This window comes from Miniopterus schreibersii, assembly GCF_964146895.1.
Source record: "Miniopterus schreibersii genome assembly, chromosome: 14".
Lineage (NCBI taxonomy): Eukaryota > Metazoa > Chordata > Mammalia > Chiroptera > Miniopteridae > Miniopterus > Miniopterus schreibersii.
Window position 1 is genome coordinate 17,355,974 of NC_138114.1, and position 23,405 is coordinate 17,379,378.

General features: G+C 37.7%; 1 protein-coding gene across 1 annotated transcript in view; it reads right to left on the bottom strand.

Annotated features, from left to right (window-relative positions):
- MCU (mitochondrial calcium uniporter) overlaps positions 1–23,405 on the bottom strand; it is a 167,840-nt gene that overhangs the window by 7,624 nt on the left and 136,811 nt on the right. Inside the window, exons 3-6 of the mRNA XM_081157992.1 lie at positions 14,479–14,649; positions 13,589–13,693; positions 7,598–7,758; positions 5,476–5,679 (exon numbers count right to left, since the gene is read on the bottom strand). Of these exons, the coding sequence (XP_081014118.1) occupies positions 5,476–5,679; positions 7,598–7,758; positions 13,589–13,693; positions 14,479–14,649 (641 nt within the window). The remainder of the gene's footprint in view (positions 1–5,475; positions 5,680–7,597; positions 7,759–13,588; positions 13,694–14,478; positions 14,650–23,405) is intronic.

Below are 23,405 nucleotides of genomic sequence, written 5' to 3' on the forward strand. Positions count from 1 at the left end.
TATCTTACTGGCTCTCCAATGTCCACAGGCAGATACATTTTATGTTTTGTCTATTTATTCTAATTTTTCATAATGGGAGTATTGGGCTAATTGCCTAGTATGCCATACTAGAAGCAGAAGTAAATATTAAATTATTAATGATGACAGATAATGGATATAGCTAAAGGGACTATGAAAGCCTTTGGAAAATGGATAGAATTGAAGTCTTAATCAATTAATACCAACTGAAGGGATAATGGTTGGATTAAAAACTTGAGGGAAAGCCTTCTACTTTCATCTAAATTGCTGTTACTAGGCTACTTAGCTATCTTTGCTTAGAATGTAAATGTTTACACAAATTGACACAGACCACACAGAGGCACACCTGGACTGCCCAGCTCAGGTGACTGGGGAGGCTGGGCCACTGGGTCCTATAGGACACCTACTATACAAGGCCACTCTACCAAGTCTGGGAGACATAGCAGCTCTACCTAATACACAGAAACAAACGCAAGGAAGTAGATAAAATCAGAGACAAAGAAACATGTCCCAAATCAAAGACCAGGAGAAATCTCCAGAAAAAGAACTAAATAAAATGGACACAAGCAAACTACCAGATACAGAGTTCAAAACAATGGTTAAAAGGATGCTCAAGAAACTTAGTGAGAATTCACAGCATGAAAAAAGACATAGGAACCATTAAAAACAATCAGTCAGAAATGAAGAATACACTAACTAAAATGAAGAATAATTTACAGGGAATCAACAGTAGAGTAGAGGATGCCAAGAATCAAATCAGTAATTTGGAATACAAGGAAGCAAAAATCACCCAATCGGAACAGCAAAAAGAAAACCCTCCCGAAAATATGAAGATAGTGTAAGGAGCCTCTGAAACAACTTCAAGCATACCAACATTTGAATCATGGGGATGCCAGAAGGAGAAGAGAGAGCGCAAGAAATTGAAAACCTATGTGAAAAAATGACAGAAAACTCCCCTTATCTGGTGAAAGAGACAAGTCTAGGAAGTGCAGAGTCCCAAACGAGATGAACCCAAAGAGGCCCACAGCAAGACACATCATAATTAAAATGGCAAAGGTTAAAGACAAAGAGAGAATCTTAAAAGCAGCGAAAGAAAAGCAGTTAGTTACCCACAGGGAGCTCCCATAAGACTGTCAGGTGATTTCTCAACAAAAACTTTGCAGGCCAGAAGGGAGTGGCAAGAAATATTCAAAGTGATAAAAAGCAGGAACCTACAACTATGATTACTCTACTCAGCAAAGCTGTCCTTTAGAATCGAAGGTCAGATAAAGAGCTTCCCAGACAAGAAAAAGTTAAAGGAGCTCATCACCACCAAACTAGCATTACATGAAATGTTAAAGGGTCTTCTTTAAGAAGAAGAAGAAAAAAATAAAATATATGAACAATAAAATGGCAATAAATACAGATCTATCAACAATTGAATCTAAAAATAGAAATAAACAAGTAGAACAGAAACAGACTCATGGATAGAGACAACATTTTGACGGTTGCCTGATGGGGGAGGGTCGGGGGGATGAGTGAGAAAGGTGAAGGGATTTAGAAGTACAAATAAGTAGTTACAGAATAGTCATGGAGGTGTAAAGTATAGGGAATATAGTGAATAATATTCTCATGACTAGGTATGGTGTCAGATGGGTACAAGAGTTTTTGGGATGACCACTTAGTAAGTTGTATAATATCTAATCTGGGGTGTACACCTGAAACTAACATAATATTGTATATCAACTGTAATTAAAAAATAAAAAATGACTTAAAAAAATAAATGTATCCACAAATTAAATTTATTCAAATATATTCTATGCTTCCTCTTTTGGGCAACAAACATTTACTAAGCAACTATATGCTAGACTCTATACTAGAAAATTTGGTGACTTGACAATAAGTGAGAAGAGATGCAGACAGCTTGTTTATAAAGGGAAGAAATTCAGAGAGGGAGAGGTTGGCTGATAACACAAGAAACACAAAAAATAAACTTGAGTAAGATACTGGAAGTGGGGGTGGAGGGTGGGGCTAAAAACAGGTAGAAGAGCTAGCCCTGAACAGGAAAATGCTACCTCTTATTTGCACTTGAAGGAAATAGTATGAAAGTAGGTACAAATATTGTTAAATTTACAGATTTAGGAATTAGAAAGCTTATATCTGTTACCTCAATTTTCTATAAGGAGGAGGCAAAGTTAAGGGTGGCATGGGAGCTTAATGTGAAGTCTTAGAATAACTACTCTGGGAGTGTGGGGAAAGGAAGTCTAAGAAGTGGCCTATTCCACACTATTACATGGTTTTTCTCTAGCAATGTTCAGTAGCCTGGATATAGAATAAATGGCTAGATTCATCCAAGATTAGGAATTTATAGAGTACTCATGGTGGAAAGGCGAAGGGGTAAGGATTTTAAGATACTGAGAATGGCAATATGGTCTGAGTTTGACAAAAAAAAAAAAAAAAGCAACACATGAGGGAGGTGATAGTAAAAAGTTAAGAAAGAAACCTATCAGGAGCCTAAAGATCTTGATGAAGTCAAAGGAGAAAGTGAGGGAACAAAAGACTAGAAAGAAAATAAATTGTAGTCACAAGTTAGCATGCTAATTTATATTATAAGTAGGACAGTTCTAGGAAAGAAGGTCTTCAATAGTCATTGAAGTGGTCTGCTGGTGGAATTGAGATGAAAAAGGGTATTAAAAGCTAGATCAGTATTTCTTTACTTTTTTTTTTTTCATTATTGTCCCCCTAAGTAGCCCTTTTAGGTATATTTTTCCTGATTACCCTCATCCCCAATAAAGGTTTAATACCACAAATATACTGTATATCTGTTTATATATTATAAATATGTAAGATATTTTACTCCTCAAGAACCAAGTTTCTCTCCCTTGGAGGCAATATCCCTTTGATAAAACTACATGGACACCCTGGCCAGGTAGCTCAGTTAGCTGGAGCACTGTCCCCAATATGCTAAGGTTGTGAGTTGGATCCCCAGTCAGGGCACATACAAGAATCAACCACTGAATGCATAAATAAGTGGAACAACAAATTGATGTTTCTCTCTTTCTTCTCTCTCTCTCCCCCCCCTCTTCCCCGCTCTCTGTCTTCAAAAAGAAAGAAAAAGAAAATACATGGCGTAGAGTATTGGATGGGTAGTCCACAGGCAGGGTGAAGTAGTTCAAAATGGCAATTCTTATTGTCAGGCTTCTTTTTTACTGAAATATTAGTAAAATTCAATATTCCACTTGATTTTATGATTTCAAGGAGCTTGTCATCTTGTAAAAATTCTTTGGAACAATATACTATTGGAATACATTTAGGTTGCTAACAAATGCAGCATCTCATTGGTAACAAGAGTTTGGAAAAGTTTAAATAATGTTGAACAAACATTTTGCTTCATGGGTGTTAATTATGGATACGGAAAAGAATATTTAACATGAGAATCTATTACATTTTATTTGGTCAAGTTTTCTTATTCACAAATGACAAGATTATTTACTACTGCTATTTTGCAATTTGTCACTTGGGGGCAGCAAAAATGCTTTGGGAATCACAGAAATACAGCCATTTTACTAGGACAGATAGGCTATGAAAGATATAAGGCACTGTGTTAGGCAATAAAAATTGAAAACACTAAATGCCTAGCCTCAAAAGATATCATAGTCTAGTAGGGGGGAAAAACATTATACGTGAATAATTATAATACAAGATAGCATAGGATGAGTGAAATGAGAGGCACAATGTACTTATAGGAATTCAGAAATATTTGAAGTTGGCTGTAGGTAACTGGTCAAAGGTTCATGGAAGATAGGCATTTAAGTAGATTTTGAAATATGAGAGGTAAAGATCAACAGGGAGAACTTTCCCAGTTGAAAGAATATGTGAAGTAAGGAATGAGGTGGTAAACAACTCAGGGCATTTGCAAGGGAATACAAAATATAATTTGATTTGTTTAGAACACACAGTACATACACAGGGCGTTGACAGACATTTGGAAAAGACAGAGCAACAGCAAAGATGATAGTGGGCTAAGTAGTTTGGGCTTCAATCAATACATTAAAAAAAACATTAAAGGAGTGTATCTAATGGAGAGGGAGAGAGAAGAGGGAAGATGAGTGAGGCGAGAGGGAAAGAAACACACACAGACAGACATATGCAAACCCTGTCCAGAGTTGTGATTAGATACAATCATCTGGCTGTTCAGTTCTGTTCACAGAGCAACTAGAATGAGCCATGTGGAACTAGGTGTAGAGACTGAGCGAACAATGGTAGACATGAACAGTTTACCATCTCTCCTCTCCTCTCTACCAGACAAGTCTGGGAAGACAGAAAGGTTAAATAACATTTTGGGCTTTCATTTTCCCACACATAAATAGGCCTATAGCATGTCTAACAACAACAGAAGCAAAATTCCTATGTTTTATAGCAGCCACATAAAAATATAAGAGAAACAATTCTCAGCTTTCTTCTGTTTCCTAAGAAAACAGAAAAAGTTTCTCCCATGTTTCAGCTATTTCAAATGTTTTTTTTTATTAAGGGAGGTTGGCTCTGTGGCAGTATTGCATATATAATAAGTGATAATCAATCCCTCCTCATACTTTCTAAAGTGATACTATGAATTTCCAAGCTACTAAAAAATAGCACTGGCGAAAAAAATCAGTTCTAGCTACTGATATTTATTTAAGGAGGGATAATTAGCTATTTATTAAGAAGACAGTGTTATTAATAATTAATGGACTATTTCATTTGCTTCATAAGAAAATAAAGTATTGCAGGTTGAATTTGAAGACCAGTTATTTAGTGAGAAAAAATGTGAAATGAGTTTGTTATTCCAAAGAAAAAAATTCCACCAATTCAAACAGTGTCTGTAATAGCTACTGATATTTAATAAATGAACCTCAGTTGATAAAGAATAGGCCAAGAGTATAAAATGATTAGATAACTGATTTTTGCCTCTCTTCCATGAAGTAAAAACAACAAAAAACCCCACGTATTTGTTTAAATACTTAGAAGTCGCCCAGAGTTTAACTATCTGATTAAGTATCACCAAGTCTCCATTCCAAGAATTCAGTAAAAACAAAAAGCCTGGGACTACTCCACTTGACTGTTAATTACACTGTACATAAAAAGCCAAGCCAACTTAGCTGAACAAATTATCCTACAGCTACCCCTCTTCTCATTTGCTCTCTTACTCTATAACTTACTGTAATATATTTTTCTGAATTTAATGGTTTGTATGGCTCTCTTTACACTCTGTGTGTTTCATGAGGGCAGAAGCCATATCTTATATCTCTTTCTTTAGCACCTAAAATTGTCTGGTATATAACCGGCATGTATGTGCACCTACACGTGTGTGTGTATAAAGGATAAATAAGTACTTAAAGGGAACTTGCCATAGAAAGAATATGAGAGAAAAGAGAACTACTTTGACAAGCAAAACTTCATTACTATCTCATAAAAAGTTACTTGAAGAGGAATTCTTACCTGGCGTGTTATTACAAAATATGCATACATTGCCATGGCACTTCCATAAGTGATGAAATAGGTGACCGGCTCCATAATGTCCCAGGAGTATTCCCACCAGGTAAGCCGGGCCAAAATGCCAAACTGAGTGGCCATGTATGCAAGTCCACCCCATAGCACCAAAGTGGTCCTCTTCTCAGCTTTTCTGCTAATCTCAATTCGTACCTATGGGGCACACATGTTCGATCAATCGTAAAGCACTTCGACATAGAATCCATTTAAAACTGTTATTTAAACTGTTCTATGTTCACTAAAGAAACAGGGCTCATAATTAAGATAAAAGTTAGTCTCAATTCTAATAATTATAGCTTGTCTTCCTAAATAGTACCTGTAGTTCTCACTGAATATTTTTAAAAAGTAATATTTTTTTACGACACTGTAGTTTTATGTTTCACCCTAGAAGTGGCTGAAAATATGGTGAAACTACCGGAGTGAGTGAGTTTCAACAGCTCTTCATCCAATACAAGATTACTGTCTTTGGGAAGAGGGAAATGAAAGCATGCAAATGTTCTCTCACTGTCACATATAAAATTTAATCTATTATCAGTTTTTACTCAAAGGGTCTACTGGGGGCAGACCAGCACAGTGAGTCAGAGCGTGGGCTCTGGATTCAGACGGAAGTGATTTCCTCACTGCAAATCACCATCAACTTCATTACTGAGTTGTTCTGAGGGTTAACAGAATACAGGAAAATACTTAGTACAATTCCTGGCAGAGAGTAAATATTCAATATAGGATGATAATTATTTTACTATAGCTGGCACATTAAAAAATGCTTTACATTTTGAAAATACCAAAGTTAAATCTCGCCCCCTTTCACAACAGTTTGAGTTTAGTTTATCACAACTTTCTAATAGTCTCAAATTTAATGAGAACAACCTTGAGATATGTGTTATTTTTAAAGAAATAAAAAAATACACAATATAAAGAGTTATTCATTCCCTTTCTTAATCTCTTATAGTCTAATTTCTTAAAATGAAAATATTTGTATCATTTAAAATTAAGGATGACACATGCTCACTCTAAAACATTCAGAGCCCGGCCGGGCGTGGCTCAGCGGTTGAGCATTGACCTAGGATCCAGGAGATCGGGGTTCGATTCCCGGTCAGGGCACATGCCCGGGTTGCGGGCTCGATCCCCAGTCGGAGTCGTGCAGGAAGCAGCCGACCAATGACTCTCTCATCACTGATGATAGTCTATCTCTCTCTCCCTCTCCCTTCCTCTCTCTGAAATCAATAAAGACAGATTTAAAAAAAAAAAAATTCAGAAAAGCATAAAGAAAAATCAATCATAATCCTACTACTCTATTAGCATATTTTTTCTTTATATATGTATGTATTTTAAATACATAAATATGTATAACTATGAGCATAATACATTTAAAAACTAGATCACAGTATACACTAATAGGCATACTTTTATAATTTACTTTCTATAAATTATTGTGAATAGTTTTCTATAACATATTAGATCTACATAATCATGTTAAACAGCTGTATAATATTCCATATAATTCTTAACTTGATTAAAGTCATTACCGACTATCCTCAGAACCTTTCGTGATCAGCGGTTATTCCAATCTTTGTTGTAAAGGTGGTCAGTCTGGGTAAGGGCAGACATTCAGACCTCAAAGCTTTAAGTCCATTATCGAGGGTCCAAACTATTTCTTTTTCTTTCCTTTTTTTGTTAATCTTTTCATTATTATAATAAACATCATAAAACATGCATTGCTATACACAAATATCTTGCAAGAGAATTGCTGGGCCTTTTATTAAGTCTTATTTTGTGCCTTTAAGTAAAGTTTTTTATTTTCTTCATATAAGTCTTAGAAATTTTTGTAAGTGCTGTTTTTTTTTAAATTTATCTTTACTGTTGAAAATATACAGAAAAACTATTTCTTTTTAAGTTCTTTCTTAACTTTGATTGAAACTTTTTTATGGTTCAGTCCCCAAAACTAGTGGGCTGGTTTGATTGACACAGCTCAATTACATAAAAAAATCAAACATATATGGAGGTAAAAAAAGCAAACATATATGCTCTGGAAAAATACCAGTGAAGCGAAAGTCTAGATTTGAATTTGTACCTTTTCCAGGGGCGCCAATTGCTCTTTGAGATCCTCTAATCTTTCGATAAGCTCCCTCTCCTTGTGTAGCTGGTGCTGCTCGATGCACAGCGTAGTGTATAGCTGTTGGACTAGTGTCTTTACGTCATTCAGTGTTGCTGCATTTTCATGGCTTAAGAGGTCTGAAAGGAAAGGTTACTTTTTTAAAAAAATGTATGCCTTAAGTGAAGAGTTGCTATTCCTGGGGCTATCAGACAATAAGAACATGGCAGATTCATCCACAATAGGGATCCCACTTCCATTGTGAAATGGAAGTAATACTTTTAAAAAGGGCGGTACCTACAAATCCTAGAAAGTATATTCAAATTTAGGCAACTTGAAAATTTTGAAACCAACATTCACCATTATATTACTGGAAGTTTAAATGCTACACATGAGGCTACAAATAATAATAATCTTCAACAGATAAAGATAAAATATTTAAGATAACATTAAAAACAAGGAGAGGCTTAGAATCAATCTTATTATCAAGCTTATTAAAATGCTGATCTATCATTTATCTGTCACGTTGCCATTTTAATTGACGATTTTTTCCCCTTTAGTATCACCTGAGGAAAAATTATACAGTATTTCAAATTTGCACATACAAAGGTATAAATAAAAATACCATTATCCTAATAATCTTAGCTCTCATACATCTTCCCCCTAGCATACCAACTTTTCTTTATTCCTTTTGGGGAAAGACACAGAATAGCTGCACGGACCTCAACATCCTGCTCTAAAGGGCATGAAGTTATAAGAATGATTAAAAGGATAAAAGATTAAATTCTTTGATTCAATATCCTCTCCTGTGACTAGCATGTATTTCCAGAAATCTAAAATTTATGTTGTGAAACCTGATAAGAAAACCAGCTGATTTCAGCTGTCATTTTTTTTTCAAGCACCAGAAGTAAAGCTTTTGTTTTTAGAATACTGGCCTTAATGTGACATTTTGTTAGTACAGCATAAACTCAGCCCTCTTCTAAATCAAAATAAGCTACACTCAGGATTAGCTATATATTTTTTAAAAAGAATTTTTATTAAATTTATTGGGGTGACATTGGTTCATGGGATCATACAGATTTCAAGTGTAGATTTCTATGATACGTAATCTGTATATTGCAATGTGTTCTCTCCACCCAAAGTCAAATCATCTTCCACCACCATATATTTGGCCCCCATTACCCTTTACTACTCCCCACCCCTTTCTCTCTGGTAACTACCATACTGTTGTCTATGAAATATTCTTCAAAGATGTCCTTTAGTACAATTATCACAGGAATTTAAACAATAAAAAACTCAAGTAAGGGTAGCAAATTGAATGACAGAAGAGCTGATACAGTAAAACAGGATACAGTATCTTGCCCACTTCCGTAAATGTACGCTGCATTAATGGGAATAGATAAAAGCAAGAACACTCTAAGTTGCAGAAGTCATCTATGTCAACACGGTCTTTTTTGCACTAAAGTTGCAGCTCACATTTGCATATAGCCTCACACTTTCCAAAGTTACCAGAAGAGGAAACTGCACTCTAGAAAGTGGTTACCTTGTCTAGAATGTCCCAATTAAGTGGCAGTGTCCCTGTCTCCTGACCCCCAGGCCTGGAGCTGAGTTATAACGCTTCTTCTATACCAATATTATATTTCTTCTGCAAGTCCTTTCAAAAAGGCAATTCTTCAAGTAGGTATAAATTATCTATGGTTAACAAAATCGTATCATGTATTACCCCATGTTATCTAGCCTCACAATAAACAACATGAGTAAGGCTGGTGCCCATAATTTATAAGTGAGGAATTTGAATCCTAGACAGGTAAGATGAACAAACATTTCTGTACTAGGTACAAAAAGTCAGTTCCTCAGTCACACTAGCCACAATTTAAGTGCTCAACAGCCACAAGTGACTGATGACTGTCATACTGGATAGCGCAGAAACAGAACATCTGCGTCATCACAGAAAGTTCTAGTTGATAACAGTGTCCTAGGGATTTCTCTGTCGGCCCTCCTTCGCCAATCCTCCTTATCCTGACAGGCAGATGCACCTGAATTTCTAGGTTCTCTGGAAAGCTTTGATTGTCCATCTGTGCCATTGCTTAAAAACTGGTGACTTTTCTTCAATTTTCCAAAGTCCTTTTTCACTCTTACTTCTTCAGCTTCATACACAATGGTATAAGGCTTCACTCCTATAATAAATCTTTTACTCTGTAATGTTCATGTGGTTGCTTCCCCAATTGAACCCTGACTGATACAAACATTATGTAGGATATGCTATTATCTTCATAAAAAAGGGAAAAAAATTATGCATTTATATTTTCTTATAAATGCACTGACCATCTTGGGTGGAAACAAAAGAAACAATACTGCTTGCTGGTATCAAGGAGAAAAGGGTGACTGGGACAGGAATGAGAAAACCCTTCCCATACATTCTTTGTCTTTGGGAGCTGAACTTGTGGATGTATTATTATCTGTTCAAGACCAAAAAAAAAAAAATTAATGAGCAACCATAATACCTTCTAATAGCAACAAAAAGGCTATAAAGTGATAATTCATAGAATTCTAGACCTGAGAATAGAGTTATCTTTCAGGTGAGACATCATAAAGGCCTAAACTCAAGGGACTAGGCTTTATTTTGACAGGAAGAACATGGTCCCAGGTATTATCCTGGTGAAGGAAAACAACTGCCTCAAAACCCTGGCCCCTGAAAATATGCCCATGTAACTGGAGATGAAATTACAGGAGAAAGGAAGGTAAATCTAATAGTTTAACAACAATACTTTTGGATGATCAGTGTCTGCTTCACTAAAAATGCAACCAGATGCTTACTAGTGTTTCTGCACATGCCATCAGTGCCAGGAAAATTAAGTCACATAAAGGCAGGGAGATGTGCTGATATAACGGGCACTGAAAAGTCTTTTCTATTACTAAAATGGTTTGAGGACTTCGGCTATTTGAGTCTCTTATACGGCATTCGTTATTGTCGGTATTTGGTTTACCTGTTCAAATTATTTACATCATTAGGATAGAAGTAAGGTCTCCAATATCCTCTGGATGGATAAGTGGGGAAAGGGGTCAGTGGGGCCAATCCAAATGATTCTCCATAGCACAAAAACTTTCAACCACTAGTAATTCAGGCATATTTTCTTCTTCCCCAAGACTAAGAGGAAGGCAGTTCATTACTACTTCAACATGGGCTGGGATAGCAGACTTGGGTGCTCCTAAGAGGAAGGCAGTTCATTACTACTTCAGCATGGACTGGGATAGCAGACTTGGGTGCTCCTAAGAGGAAGGCAGTTCATTACTACTTCAGCATGGACTGGGATAGCAGATTTGGGTGCTCCCTAAGAGGAAGGCAGTTCACTACTACTTCAGCATGGACTGGGATAAGAGACTTATGTGCTCCCTCTCCATGTTCTTCCCTCCATTCTAGATTTAATTAGGTTATAAAACAGTTACTTCTCTCATCTCGCAGTGGTCAGAGGGGAATCTAGCCACATACAGCTACAGTTAGCAAAAAGAATGCAATGGAGTTTAAAACTAAGCCTTACTGCTTTGACCTGCCCCCTCGTTCCATTACAGTGTTTTCCTTCCTCTTCCCTCCAGTTTTGGGGTTAAGTGTAAGAGTTGTATACACTTAAGGACCCGTAATACCTATGGACTGCCAATCCCACGTAAACATTAAATGTGGCTATATTAGATCCTATATGAATGAGCCCTCTATCCTCAGTGCCTGTTGGAAGTGTGTGAAGTTAGGTTTACTGGCACACAACATTCCTAGGGCATTTTTAGCCCTAAAGTGCTACCCATAAACAGGAAAAGGAAAATAAGAGAGCGAGGTGAAAGCTAAAGAGGGTAAGAAGTGAGTAAAAACAAAAATGTGTCAAAACTTTAAAAACTGTCCTGGAAAAGTTTTCCTTCATTAACTGTTTTAATTTTTATTAGACAAAGCAGGTTTGTTCCATCTGCTCTACGTATATATAAAATCCTGGTGTTCCTCATTATCTGACATCCAAACCCAGTACCTTCAATTTCTTTTTTTTTTTTCACTAAAAAGAGTTACAACGTGGGGTAGAGAAATATGTTTACTCATCTGGATGACTGGCATCCCTCTCTAGTACAGAAAGTCAACCTGCTCTTTCTTGATGCACCTGAAAAAGTGTGATGCCAGCAGTATCTTCCTCAGACAAGGAGAGGAAGATAATACAGTAGAAACAAAATTAAAACACATTTTATATTTTATCAAAAAGAGATTTTCTTTCCTATGTTTTAAAAGGTGGGGAAAACAAGATGTTTATGGACTTAAAACAGTATTGTGTGAGCTTCTGTGAGAAAGGGTATCTAACGGCATAATCTCTCACTGGCAAATTAACAGAGCTGAGAGAGTTTTCATGTGTGAATCTAAATATTAAAAAGTTTTTTTTTAAAGTAGACTTTTGACCCTTGCAAACTCCACATTCTAATTGATATGTAGGGAAGCTGGGTAGATTATTCGACAGTTCTGAGATACAGATAAAGCAGAATGGTAAGGCTGCCAAACTGATTACCATGGAAGCAAATATAATTTCTCCTCTTCTCAATTTTTAACTTTACTTTCTTTATTCAACTTGAGAATAGCCCTCTTTTAATAACTAAAACATTAATTTCTGTTCTAAAAATATAGTATTAGACAAGATGGCTGAAATTATTCATTGATTAAAATACCTCTAATTTTTGACAATATATGGAAGCTCATATCTTAATTTTCCTCATAAACTTTATAGAGGAATGTGTTAGTCAACTTAAAAAAATTTACTAATAGAGCATCTAAATAGAATTCATATATACTCACAAAATAACTGAGTATAATGCCCTCAAGGCCCACCATGTCAGCAACGGCAGGACTTCCTTCCCTTTCACGGCTGAATGTACATTCCCGTGTGTAACTCATCCTCCTCGCCCGCCCACCCGCACGCGGACCTCGGGCTCCTCCCCCGCCCACCCGCACGTGGACCTCAGGCTCCTCGCGGGCCCACCCGCACGCGGACCTCGGGCTCCTCCCCCGCCCACCCGCACGCGGACCTCGGGCTCCTCCCCCGCCCACCCGCACGTGGACCTCAGGGTCCTCGCGGGCCCACCCGCACGCGGACCTCGGGCTCCTCCCCCGCCCACCCGCACGCGGACCTCGGGCTCCTCGCGGGCCCACCCGCACGTGGATCTTGGACTCCTCGCCCGCCCACCCGCACGTGGACCTCAGGCTCCTCGCGGGCCCACCCGCACGCGGACCTCGGACTCCTCCCCTGCCCACCCGCACGCGGACCTCGGGCTCCTCCCCGGCCCACCCGCACGCGGACCTCGGGCTCCTCGCGGGCCCACCCGCACGCGGACCTCGGGCTCCTCCCCGGCCCACCCGCACGCGGACCTCGGGCTCCTCCCCGGCCCACCCGCACGCGGACCTCGGGCTCCTCCCCGGCCCACCCGCACGCGGACCTCGGGCTCCTCGCGGGCCCACCCGCACGTGGACCTCGGGCTCCTCGCGGGCCCACCCGCACGTGGACCTCGGGCTCCTTGCCCGCCCACCCGTACGTGGACCTCAGGTTCCTCACCTGCTCACCCGCAGGTGGATTAATTCCTATTACAAATGTTTATAAGCACAGCGGAGTCCATGCTTTATTTCAAAAAGATTCCCCCTATAATGTTATCAGAATAACATGACTTTTAGCCTGTATGGAGGGAAGGAGCTTAAGTTACGTTGAAAGTTCATTTATGTGAAATGGTGACAATATCAGCTAAGCTTTCTTTGTCTAGGTAGAATTTAAGTTTTAGTCAATGTACTGGCCGAGTGCCAGGTACTCAATGAGTTTTTCAACTGAAACAGTCTGTAGGTAAACCTTTCAGTGTTCTTTGAGTACTGCCCATTTCTCAAGGTTATCCAGGGAAAAGTTAAGTTCTTTCCAAAAGCCCTTTCCACATTCCTCTGACCGTGTCAAGGTTCCTTTTTACCTCTCTTTGGCGGTCGGACATGATATGTTAAGTCATTAATGACCAGCTTGAAGTCATCGAGGAGGAGAAGGTCTATCCCTGTCGAGGCAGCAACTCGAACGCCATCTGTGAAAAAAATGTAATATGAAAATTTAAGCTTGTCATGTGTCAGGAAAAAGTAATCCTCAAAAGAGATTTAAAAATTATATCTCTCTTAATTTCAGTTAACTTTTTGCCTAACCCCCAAGTCCATGCTAAACAAAGCTATGTGATCTGAGGCTTTTGTCTTCATGGCCTCAAGTCTGTGAAGATTTAACAATATGCTTCTCTGAAGAACTTCACGAACAAGTTTTCTGTAGATTTAAAATGATTCAAAGTAAAAATGAGGGGAAGTGTAAGGCACTTAAAAATAAATAAATGAAATGGGTGTCATGTCAAATGGGAATTTTTAGTGCCTTATTTTATTTCTATTCTTTTCAAATCATACATGTTTTTAGTTCTTATAAAGTAAACTTTTATGTGAAAGACATAAGAAAATCTAAAAAGAGGCCCTAATATTTTATACCTCCAGAGATGAGGGCTCAACCACTGGAAAAAGTTATTCTATGCCCAAGGCAATGATAAAAGGTCTTAATAATATAAAGTGCCCATGGCATTATATGTGAAGTGCTTTTGAATGAGACTCCCTGTGTATATACATTTGTTTAAACTAAACATTTATATTCTGAGAACTACTGGGAGAGAAATCACTTTCTCTCCTGACATTTACTAAGCAAAGAAAGTTAAGAGTAAGGGATTCTTTTGCAGCAGCATCTGTGTGCGTGAATGTGCATGTGCGTGTGCATGTGTGTGTATTTAAGTGGTTTGGGGAGAAATGGAGGGCTGGGAATTACTAATGAAGGTGACTGTACCTGGTGAGTAGACTGCAACTCTGTCAATTCCCCGATCCTCTTCTTGAAGTTGTCGTAAAAACACACCAACAGAGTCTGAGATAGGTTTCAGCGTGAACTGGCAACGTTCACGCCTGGATGGTAGCCTCACAGATATCACAGGTAACCCATTTTGATATACCACTGTCACATCTGAATAAAAAAGACCCACAATCATATGAAAGTTAGATTTCATTATAGTTACAGCTACATTGTTACCATTCTTATGTGGGATCCATTATTATTAGTGTGCTTTAAAATGTTTTCAAAGGTTTAAGAATATGTCCTTTAGCTTTAGTTGAAGGTTATTCTGGGAACTAGAATCACACAACTCACTTTTCAGAAAAACGAAAACATGCAAAGTATTATCTTCTAAGTGGATCAAGGAGAGGCTTTCTCAGGAATTTGAGGTAAAGTTCTTGGTATTCCTGAAGAACTTTATTTGGTTTGTTTAGTAAGATTTTATTAAGTAGTCAGAGATTGCTATTCCATAACCTGTAGGAGGTGTCTCTTGGGAGCCAGAGCTTTCAAGAAGCCCTGGGGAATGAAAGACATCTTAAAGTACACCAATAAGTGAGATTCTTGCTCAAGGATTGTCAACTCATATTTATAGTAAAATATTATATCCAAGGTGATAAGTAAGCATTCTCTTACACAATGTGAACATATTATGATGTAATCTAAAACAGTTCCTTTTATGTACAACTGAACATCTTCCTGAGGTTAGCAAGAAGCCAAAGATTAACTATTTGGGATTTTCTAACAAAAAGTTAATAAAGGAGATAGTATTATAAGCTATACAACTGAAAGGACTTTCTACAATAGTATGGCATAGAATTCCTTATTTCCTTATCTTTTTCCTCAATAGTCTTGATTTGCAGAGCCTGTCACTAAAACAAATGTTAGAAAAACTCTTTCAAAGTAGTTTTCAAATGAATGTTTTTAAAATAAATTAATTTTGAACCAGAAGTTTTTACAAAAGCAACCAAGCATTTAAAGATAAATTAGCACCGAGGAAGGAAAACAGGTTTTAGAGTCAAATCTGGGCTGGAATTTTGGCTGTTAACTCTGGACATATTATATAACTTCTATGAGCTTCACTTTTTCATATATAAAATAGGTTTAATCACTACTGAATAAAGAAAGAAACCATTTAAAACACTTAGTACACTGCTTGATACATAGTGACATTGCTTCACTAGCTTTTCTTTTTAATGATCAAAAGGTACGTTCTATACTGTTTCTAAGGATTCATATCCCTCAGAATTGATGAGTTGAGAGGAAATGTATATGAATTAAAGTTCTGGAGATCCCAAATGCATCAAATTTTCCAGTCATTTACATCTTACCTATTCTAGTAATTTATAAGGTCTACAATGTGCACAAAAAGCCTCACATTAAATTCTTTCATGACTTAAAAATTTTTAAAAATTTATCTTTATTGTTGAAAATATTACAGATGTCCCCTTTTTTCCCATTGACCCCTTCCACCCCACACCCACTCCTCACCCCAGGCCTTCATCACTGGATGGACCTGGAGAACATTATGCTAAGAGAAATAAGCCATGCAGAGAAAGACACATATCAAATGACACCACTTATATGTGGAATCTAAAGAACATAATAAACTGATGAACAAAATAGATTCAGTGACATAGAAGCATGGATCAGACTCAGGAATCTCAAGGAAAGGTGGGGTGGAAGGGGAGAGATTAATCATGACTTAAAATTTTAAAGCAACCTTTATTAAGGCATAATTTATAAGTAACAAAAAACACTCCTATTTTAAGTGGATGTTCGGTGAGTTTTGACACAACAATCAAAATTCCCTTGATCCCCATCCCAGTTAATTCCTGGGCAATCAGTTTTGATTTTTGTCACCACAGATTACATTTCATTTTTCTAGAGTTTCATAACACTAGAATCATATTATGTACACTTTTTAAAAATCTGGCTTCTTTCTCTCAGCATAATGATTTTGAGATTCATGTTGTTGCATAAATTAGTAGTTCATTCATTTTTATTGCTGATAGTATTACCCTGAAAGGACACACCATGATTTGTTTATCCATTCACCTATTGGCTGGCATCTGGGTTGTTTCTAGGCTTTGGCTACTATGGTTATTCACTTATAAAATCTTTGTTTAGACATATGTTTTTGTGGTACACCTTTTCTCATCCATTTACTTTTAACCTACTCATGTCTTCGTATTTAAAGTGGGTTTCCACCCTGGCCAGTGTGGCTCAGTTGGTTGGGCATCAGCCCGCGCACCGAAAGGTTGCTGGTTGGACTCCCGGTCGGAGCACATGCCCAGGTGCGGGCTCAATTCCCAGTAGGGGCATGTAGGAGGCAGTGGACCAATGTTCTGCTCTCACATCCGTGTTTCTCTTTCTCTCTCCTTTTCCCTTCCTCTCTCTCTAAAACATCAATAAAACTATGTATTTTTTTTAAAGTGGGTATTCCCATAGACAGCATATAGTTAGGTTTTACTATTTTATCCAATCTGACTATCTCTGCCTTTCAATTAAAATGTGTATATTATTTGCATTTAATAAATTATAAATAATAAATATAGTTGGATATAAGTCCACCCACCATCCTGCTACTTAATTTCTTGACCTAACTGTTCTTTCTTCTACTTTTCCTATATTCTTGCCATCCATCTTTTAGAATAACTGAGTTTTTTTTTAAGTTGTTCAAAGAGAGAGAGGGAGAAAGAGGGGGGGAGAGAAAACATCGATCGGCATCTCCGCCCCCCTCCATGGTGCCCTGACCAGGAATCAAACCCACCACCTCTTGGTGTACAGGACAACGCTCCGACTGAGCCACACCACCCAGGGCTTAACTGAGTATTTTTTATGATTATGTTTTATCTCTGCTAATGGCTTATGAACTATATCTTCTCATGTTTTTAGGGGGGTTACTCTACAGCAGGTGTAGGCAAACTTTTTCTGTAAAGAGCTAGATAATAAATATTTTAGGCTTTGGGCCATAAGATCTCTGTTCCAGCTACAGACTCTGCACTGTGGTGCAAAAGCAGCCATTGGCAAAATGTAAACAAATGGGCATGACTGTTCCAACAACTTTATTTGCAAAAATAAGCAGTGGGCTGGATTTGGCCTATTGGATTTGCCGAACCCTGTGCTTGGGTTTACAATATACATCTTTAACTTATCCTGGGTAATCTTCAAATAGTATCATGCCATTTTAGGAAGAGTGAAGAGAGCGATACAACAATATACTTCCATCTCCCCTGCTCTGTACTATCCCATATTTTATTTCCACATGTTAAAACCACACAATACATATTTTTGCTTTGACCAGTGATTTTAAAGAAATTTGAAAATGAGGAAAAAATCTTTTATTTTTTTATACACATATTCATCCTCTGGTGTTCTTCATTCCTTTTGTATAGATCTAAATTTCCATTTGGTATTTTTCTTGTGCCTGAAGGGCTTCCTCAATAGTTTCTTGGTGTGCAGATATGCTGGCACCAAATTCTCTCAGCTTTGGCAAGTCAGAAAAAGTCTTTATTTCACCTTCATTTTTGAAAGATAATTTTGCAAAAAATTCTAGGTTGACAGATTGTTTTTCCCTTTCAGCACTCAAAAGAATGGTGTCTTCTGGTTTGCGGAGTATATATTTATCTTTGCTCCTCTGTATGTAATATGCCTTTTTAACTGTGACTGCTTTTAATATTTTCTCTATCATTGGTTTTCAATAATTTTATTATAATTGTCCTTTCTATGGTGTTCTTTACGATTTTTTTGCATGTGAGTTGTTATAGTTCTTAGATCTGGGGGCTCATAGTTTTCATCAAGTTTGGAGAATTTTGGCCATTATTCAAATTTTCCCCCTGCCTCCCACCCTTCTTCTTTTGGGATTCCAGTTACACTCAGATCATGTGGCACAGGGCACCAAGGGAGGCACTTTTCATATATTTCTGGATTTCCCCCTCAGCTTCATTTTGGAGAGTTTGCGCTTCAGTGTCACTGACCTTTTCTTCAGTAGTGTTTAATCTGCTGTCAGTTCCATCTGTACTGTTTTTCACTTCAGACACTTTTCGTCTCTAGAAGTTCCACTTGTTTATTTTTATATCTATTTCCCTTCATGTTATGCTTATGTTTTCTTTCTCCACTCTGAATATAAGGATCATATTTATAATAACTATTTTTAAATCCTTGTCTGTTAATGCCACCCTCTCATCACTTCTAGGTCTATTTCAACTGACTGATTTTTATTCTGGTTCTTTTCCTGCTTCTTCATATTCCCAGTCATTTTTTTATTGGAGGTTAAAAACAGTTAATTTTACACTGTTGAATGCTGGATCTTGTCTAGTTAAGTTACTTTCAAGTCTTTAAAAAGATCTATTAGGACAGATCTAGAGAATCCTTTATTTGAGGGCCAATCTGGTCCCACTTCTAAGGTATGGTTCTTCTGGGAGTCCCTACTGAATATTCACATATTCAGTAATGTCTTTTCTTTCTGGCTGAAGAGTCAAGTGATTTCTGGCACTGTATGAGCACTGAAAATTATCCACTTCACAGCTCCTAGTAATTGTTTCCCGTGGAAGTTGTTCTGGCCTGGTCTTAAGGTTTAGAATTTGGCCAAAGCCTCAGCTGTGAGCTGAGGCAATGTAGGGTTAATTTCATCTGTTTCTCTTCTCTCAGAGATCACAGTCCTGTGCTATTGTCCAATGTCTAAAAACAGTTGTTTCACATATTCTGTCTGGTGTTCTAGTTGTTGACAGTAGAACAGCAATTTCCATGGCAGTTAATTCTTTGTGAATACATGATTTGAATTTTTACATAAAAACTAAAAAGAAGCCAAGTAAAAAATCTCTATTGCTTCCAAAAGGATAGTCTATGTTTCTAAGGAAGAAGAGGCCAGAAATAGTAATATGAACATACAGCACGTACTATCTAAAGTTTTCAATATCTAAAGATATTTGAAATTTTTGTCAGTTTCTTTCTCATTTCTAAAAGAATCCTTAGCAATCCAGTGTTTGTTTTCTGAAAGTCAGAGCCACAGCCAGAGTATCCCTCTCTTCTGCAGGCAGTCATGGATGATGAGCTCATAAAATCAGGTGACTAACTTGTTCACTTGGTATTTTCCCTCATTATTTCTTTTCCACATGTGAAAAAACTATTCAATTACAGATTTGAAAAAGTAGAGTTGAATTTAAATAAAAGAGAAATCTATGGCTCTTAAACACATAAAGTATGGAAAATTTTACTAAAATATCAGTTTCAGGTAAGTGCTTAAGGGTTATTGTTTTAAAATAACTGAGACAAAGTCAACAAAGAAAATGAAAGTCTTTCTCACCTACTCTAACTTTTTCCTTTAAAGATCAAGAAGCTTTTCAAAGTAATGAAATAGGAAAGCTCTGAGAAACTCTGCATGGAATAGCACATTTCAGAACTGATAAAGCTTCATTATAATACAGCTTTTGAAATAAATCCCCAGGTCTCCTCCTTTCCCACACACTTCATTGTAATATAAATGTTAGTTTTCTCGGTTTGCAACCGAAAAAGGACAATAACCAAAGTTCCTCCCATTTAACAATATCTAAAATAGCTGCTCGTTGTAGTGAAGTCACAAGGGGCATTTACAAGCTAATGACAGTTGTCTGCTACTACTCTCTGGAGACAAATATTCTTTTTAAGTGTAAATTTCATCAAGTGACTCTTGGGTTGGGCTATTTTCATCTTTTGCTATGATTTCCATTTCAATAAAATAAGAAATAAGCTATGTTTTACATCAGTGTGCTTCAAAGAAGTCTAGAAAATGGGGCATCCAATATGAATACTGAGAGATAGAACATGACAACAGATTTAGGCATAAAAATAAAAAGATAAGGAATTTCCCAGACTAAAAGAAGTGCAAGGAAAACAGACATTTGGGTTTGAAGAGGGAATAGATTTTTTAAAAAATGTATGTGGGGCATCAGGTATAAAAAAAGTCATAAATACAAATGCTTGTTATTTAGCCAATTGTTAAAAAATGTTTATAAAAATTCATAGTAGGGCGTTCAATTGGTATTCAAAATAATGGGTAAAATCTCTAAAATATATTATGAACTTGACTATATATCTTAAGGACTTATGAAAGGAACTGGTACAATAAGGAAGCACATGTGGAGTGTTTTCTGCAAAGCTCCTTAGAGCTGAACTTTATATGATGGATGATTCCAGTGGCTCATGTCTTGCCATTGTCTATTTTTTTCTTCCCTCTTTTGTAATATTCTACATCATGAATGTGAAATATAATCATAAAGTTTTAGTGTTAGAAGGGCCAGGGAAATCATACAGACTAATGCCCTTTTTTTACAGCTAAGAATAAAGTAGAGCAAGATTAGATGATGGTGCTAAGGCCATACAGTTCAACCCAATGCAAAACGGCTTTGGATCTCATATTTTGACTGAAAAATTGTTTTCTCTGAGGTCAGATAAGACATTAGGTAGCTAAACTTGGTAGTAACTTTAGCCCGTAACTTGATTTACCAGCATCTAATGATGTTAACTACCCCTTCACTTTGTAAAAAGCTTTCTTTTCCACACTCTCCTGGTTGTTTCTAATTTTCCTTCACTACATAACTATGGCTCAATCCAGAAAACTGTCTGATATCCTTGACTATTCTGTGGACAAAAAAGGGGCCACATACTAAACCTGACAAGCTCAGGAAGGCCTGCATGGTAGCCTTACAAACTCAGGACCACAAGTAACCACACAGGATGGTCTGAACATAAAAATTCCTAACTAAAAGCAGGTCATGGTAGGTACTCATGTCCTAGGCCTGTAGCTTCCTTGACAAAGGTCAGTCTTTACCTGAAGTGAACCTGTCTATTGTCCTTTTGAATCTAAGGTAACATAATTTTGAAATATCAGAGTAATCTTGTCCAGACCCCTCAAAGCACAACTGTCTGCACCAGAGCAGACCACAGAACCCCTCACTGTTATCTTGTTGCCCAAATACTACCTCTATGTATTGTAAGTGTTTACTGAGGCAGATTAGTAAAAGCTAGGAAAATTCCCTGGCAAGTGGAATGAGAAAACTGAGACAGATAGTTAAATAAACAACCGAGCAATTAGCAGCCAGCTAATAAATCACAAGATCTTATCTTCCCTAACCAAAGATGCCAAGGAGCAGATAGTTTACATCTCTCCTCCCCAACCAAAGAGAGGGTAGCTTAAATCACCCTAGTCAGGAAGAGAGATAACAGAGACCCAATTAGTGTCATTAGTGCCAGCCAAACGCAAGAACAGATGACATCAGGGGAATAAATAACAAAAAAAATCAACTAGAGCCAGACAAATACAAAACAGTGGTGAAGCTGACCAGAGAATGATCTCAAACCCCACTATATGCTCATTTTGATGCATCAGCATATTACAGGAAACATCTGGAAAGCTGATGAATATTCTGATTATAAGACCACCCCTAAAATTCCCGCCAGCAGAAAACAGATAAAAACACTTAAGACAAAGAATGCCAGCACGTGCTATCCCTTGAGCATACCCATGCCCTGCTCCTTTTCCACAGGAGAATATTTTTGCTTTCTGTCTCCTGAACTCTAAGGGTTCTGACCAGACTTGTAACCAGGGGAACAGTGGGCAGTGGCAGCTCGTCCCAGGCTAACCCTCTAATCCTGTCTCCAAGGGCCCTCCTTCTGCCTCTGTGACTTTTCAGTGAGCCAAGCAGCCCTGCCTCAGCTCGCTTCTTTTGCCTCTGTGACCTTCTTTCTGAGTCAAAGCAGCCCCGCCTGGCTGACTCCTGTTGTGATCTTGCTTCTTCTATCCTAAGCCCTTCCTTTGTCTCACTGTCCCAAGCTTTAATAAACGTATTCTCAAAATCACCTGGACTCGTGTCTTGAAACCTTTCATGCAGGAAGTCAAGGACCACACATCCAAGATCATGCCAGGAAAGACTTGCCTCAGCCTGGTCCCTTTCCATGGACATTTACTATGCTGTAGCCACCAATGTAAAAGAAATATGTCTCTCCATTTTGCTTTTTATCCAATCCCAGACATTTCTCCATTTTGCACTTTCCTACCTCCTTAACCTACCACCAATAGATAGCACGTAACCCTCCCTGTGTCTCCTCCTTTTATTTGAGTACATAAAATAAGCTGCAAAGCTGCCATTCTATGCAATATTTTCTCAATCTGTCGAGATACTGCTTCCTGGCAATTGTCGTCAGTTTGGCTCAAGTAAACTCATAAAAATTCTTTACAGGTTTGGACATTTCTTACACAGACAACTCTTAGAGCCAGAACATGACATTCTTCACATCTAACAGGTCAGCACATCTTTTCATTTTATTTTCTAAAATCTCTAATCCCTCCAATGTGCTCTACTACTACCATCTTAATCCAGGCCACCACTGTCTCTTTCTTATATCAACTACATTGTATTAGACTTCTTACTTCACTCAAGCCTTGCTCCCATTTGTCCAATCTGAATCAGGGTAATCTTTCTTCTCTAAAAACCCCCGCCATCCTGAGGTTGGTATTTTGTGCTTATCATTCCCATCCATGATACACACACACACACACACACACACACACACACAGGCAGATATATAGACATAGACACAGATGCACACATATACCCAAATATACAATATATAGTAAATATTGTGGGAGGCAGCCTCTGAGATAGCTCTATATGATCCTTGCCTCTAGGTATTTACATCCTTGTGTAGTATCATACCACATCAAATAAGGTCTGGTCTGTATAATTGGAATACAGCCTGTGTGATGATATATAAGTTCTGAGTCTATGCCATAAAAGATTGTGTAGCTTCTGCCTTGCTCTCTTGAATCACTTGCTCTGGGGGAAGCCAGTAGTTACATCATAAATACAATCCTACAAACCTATGGAGAAGCCAACATGGAGATGAAGCAG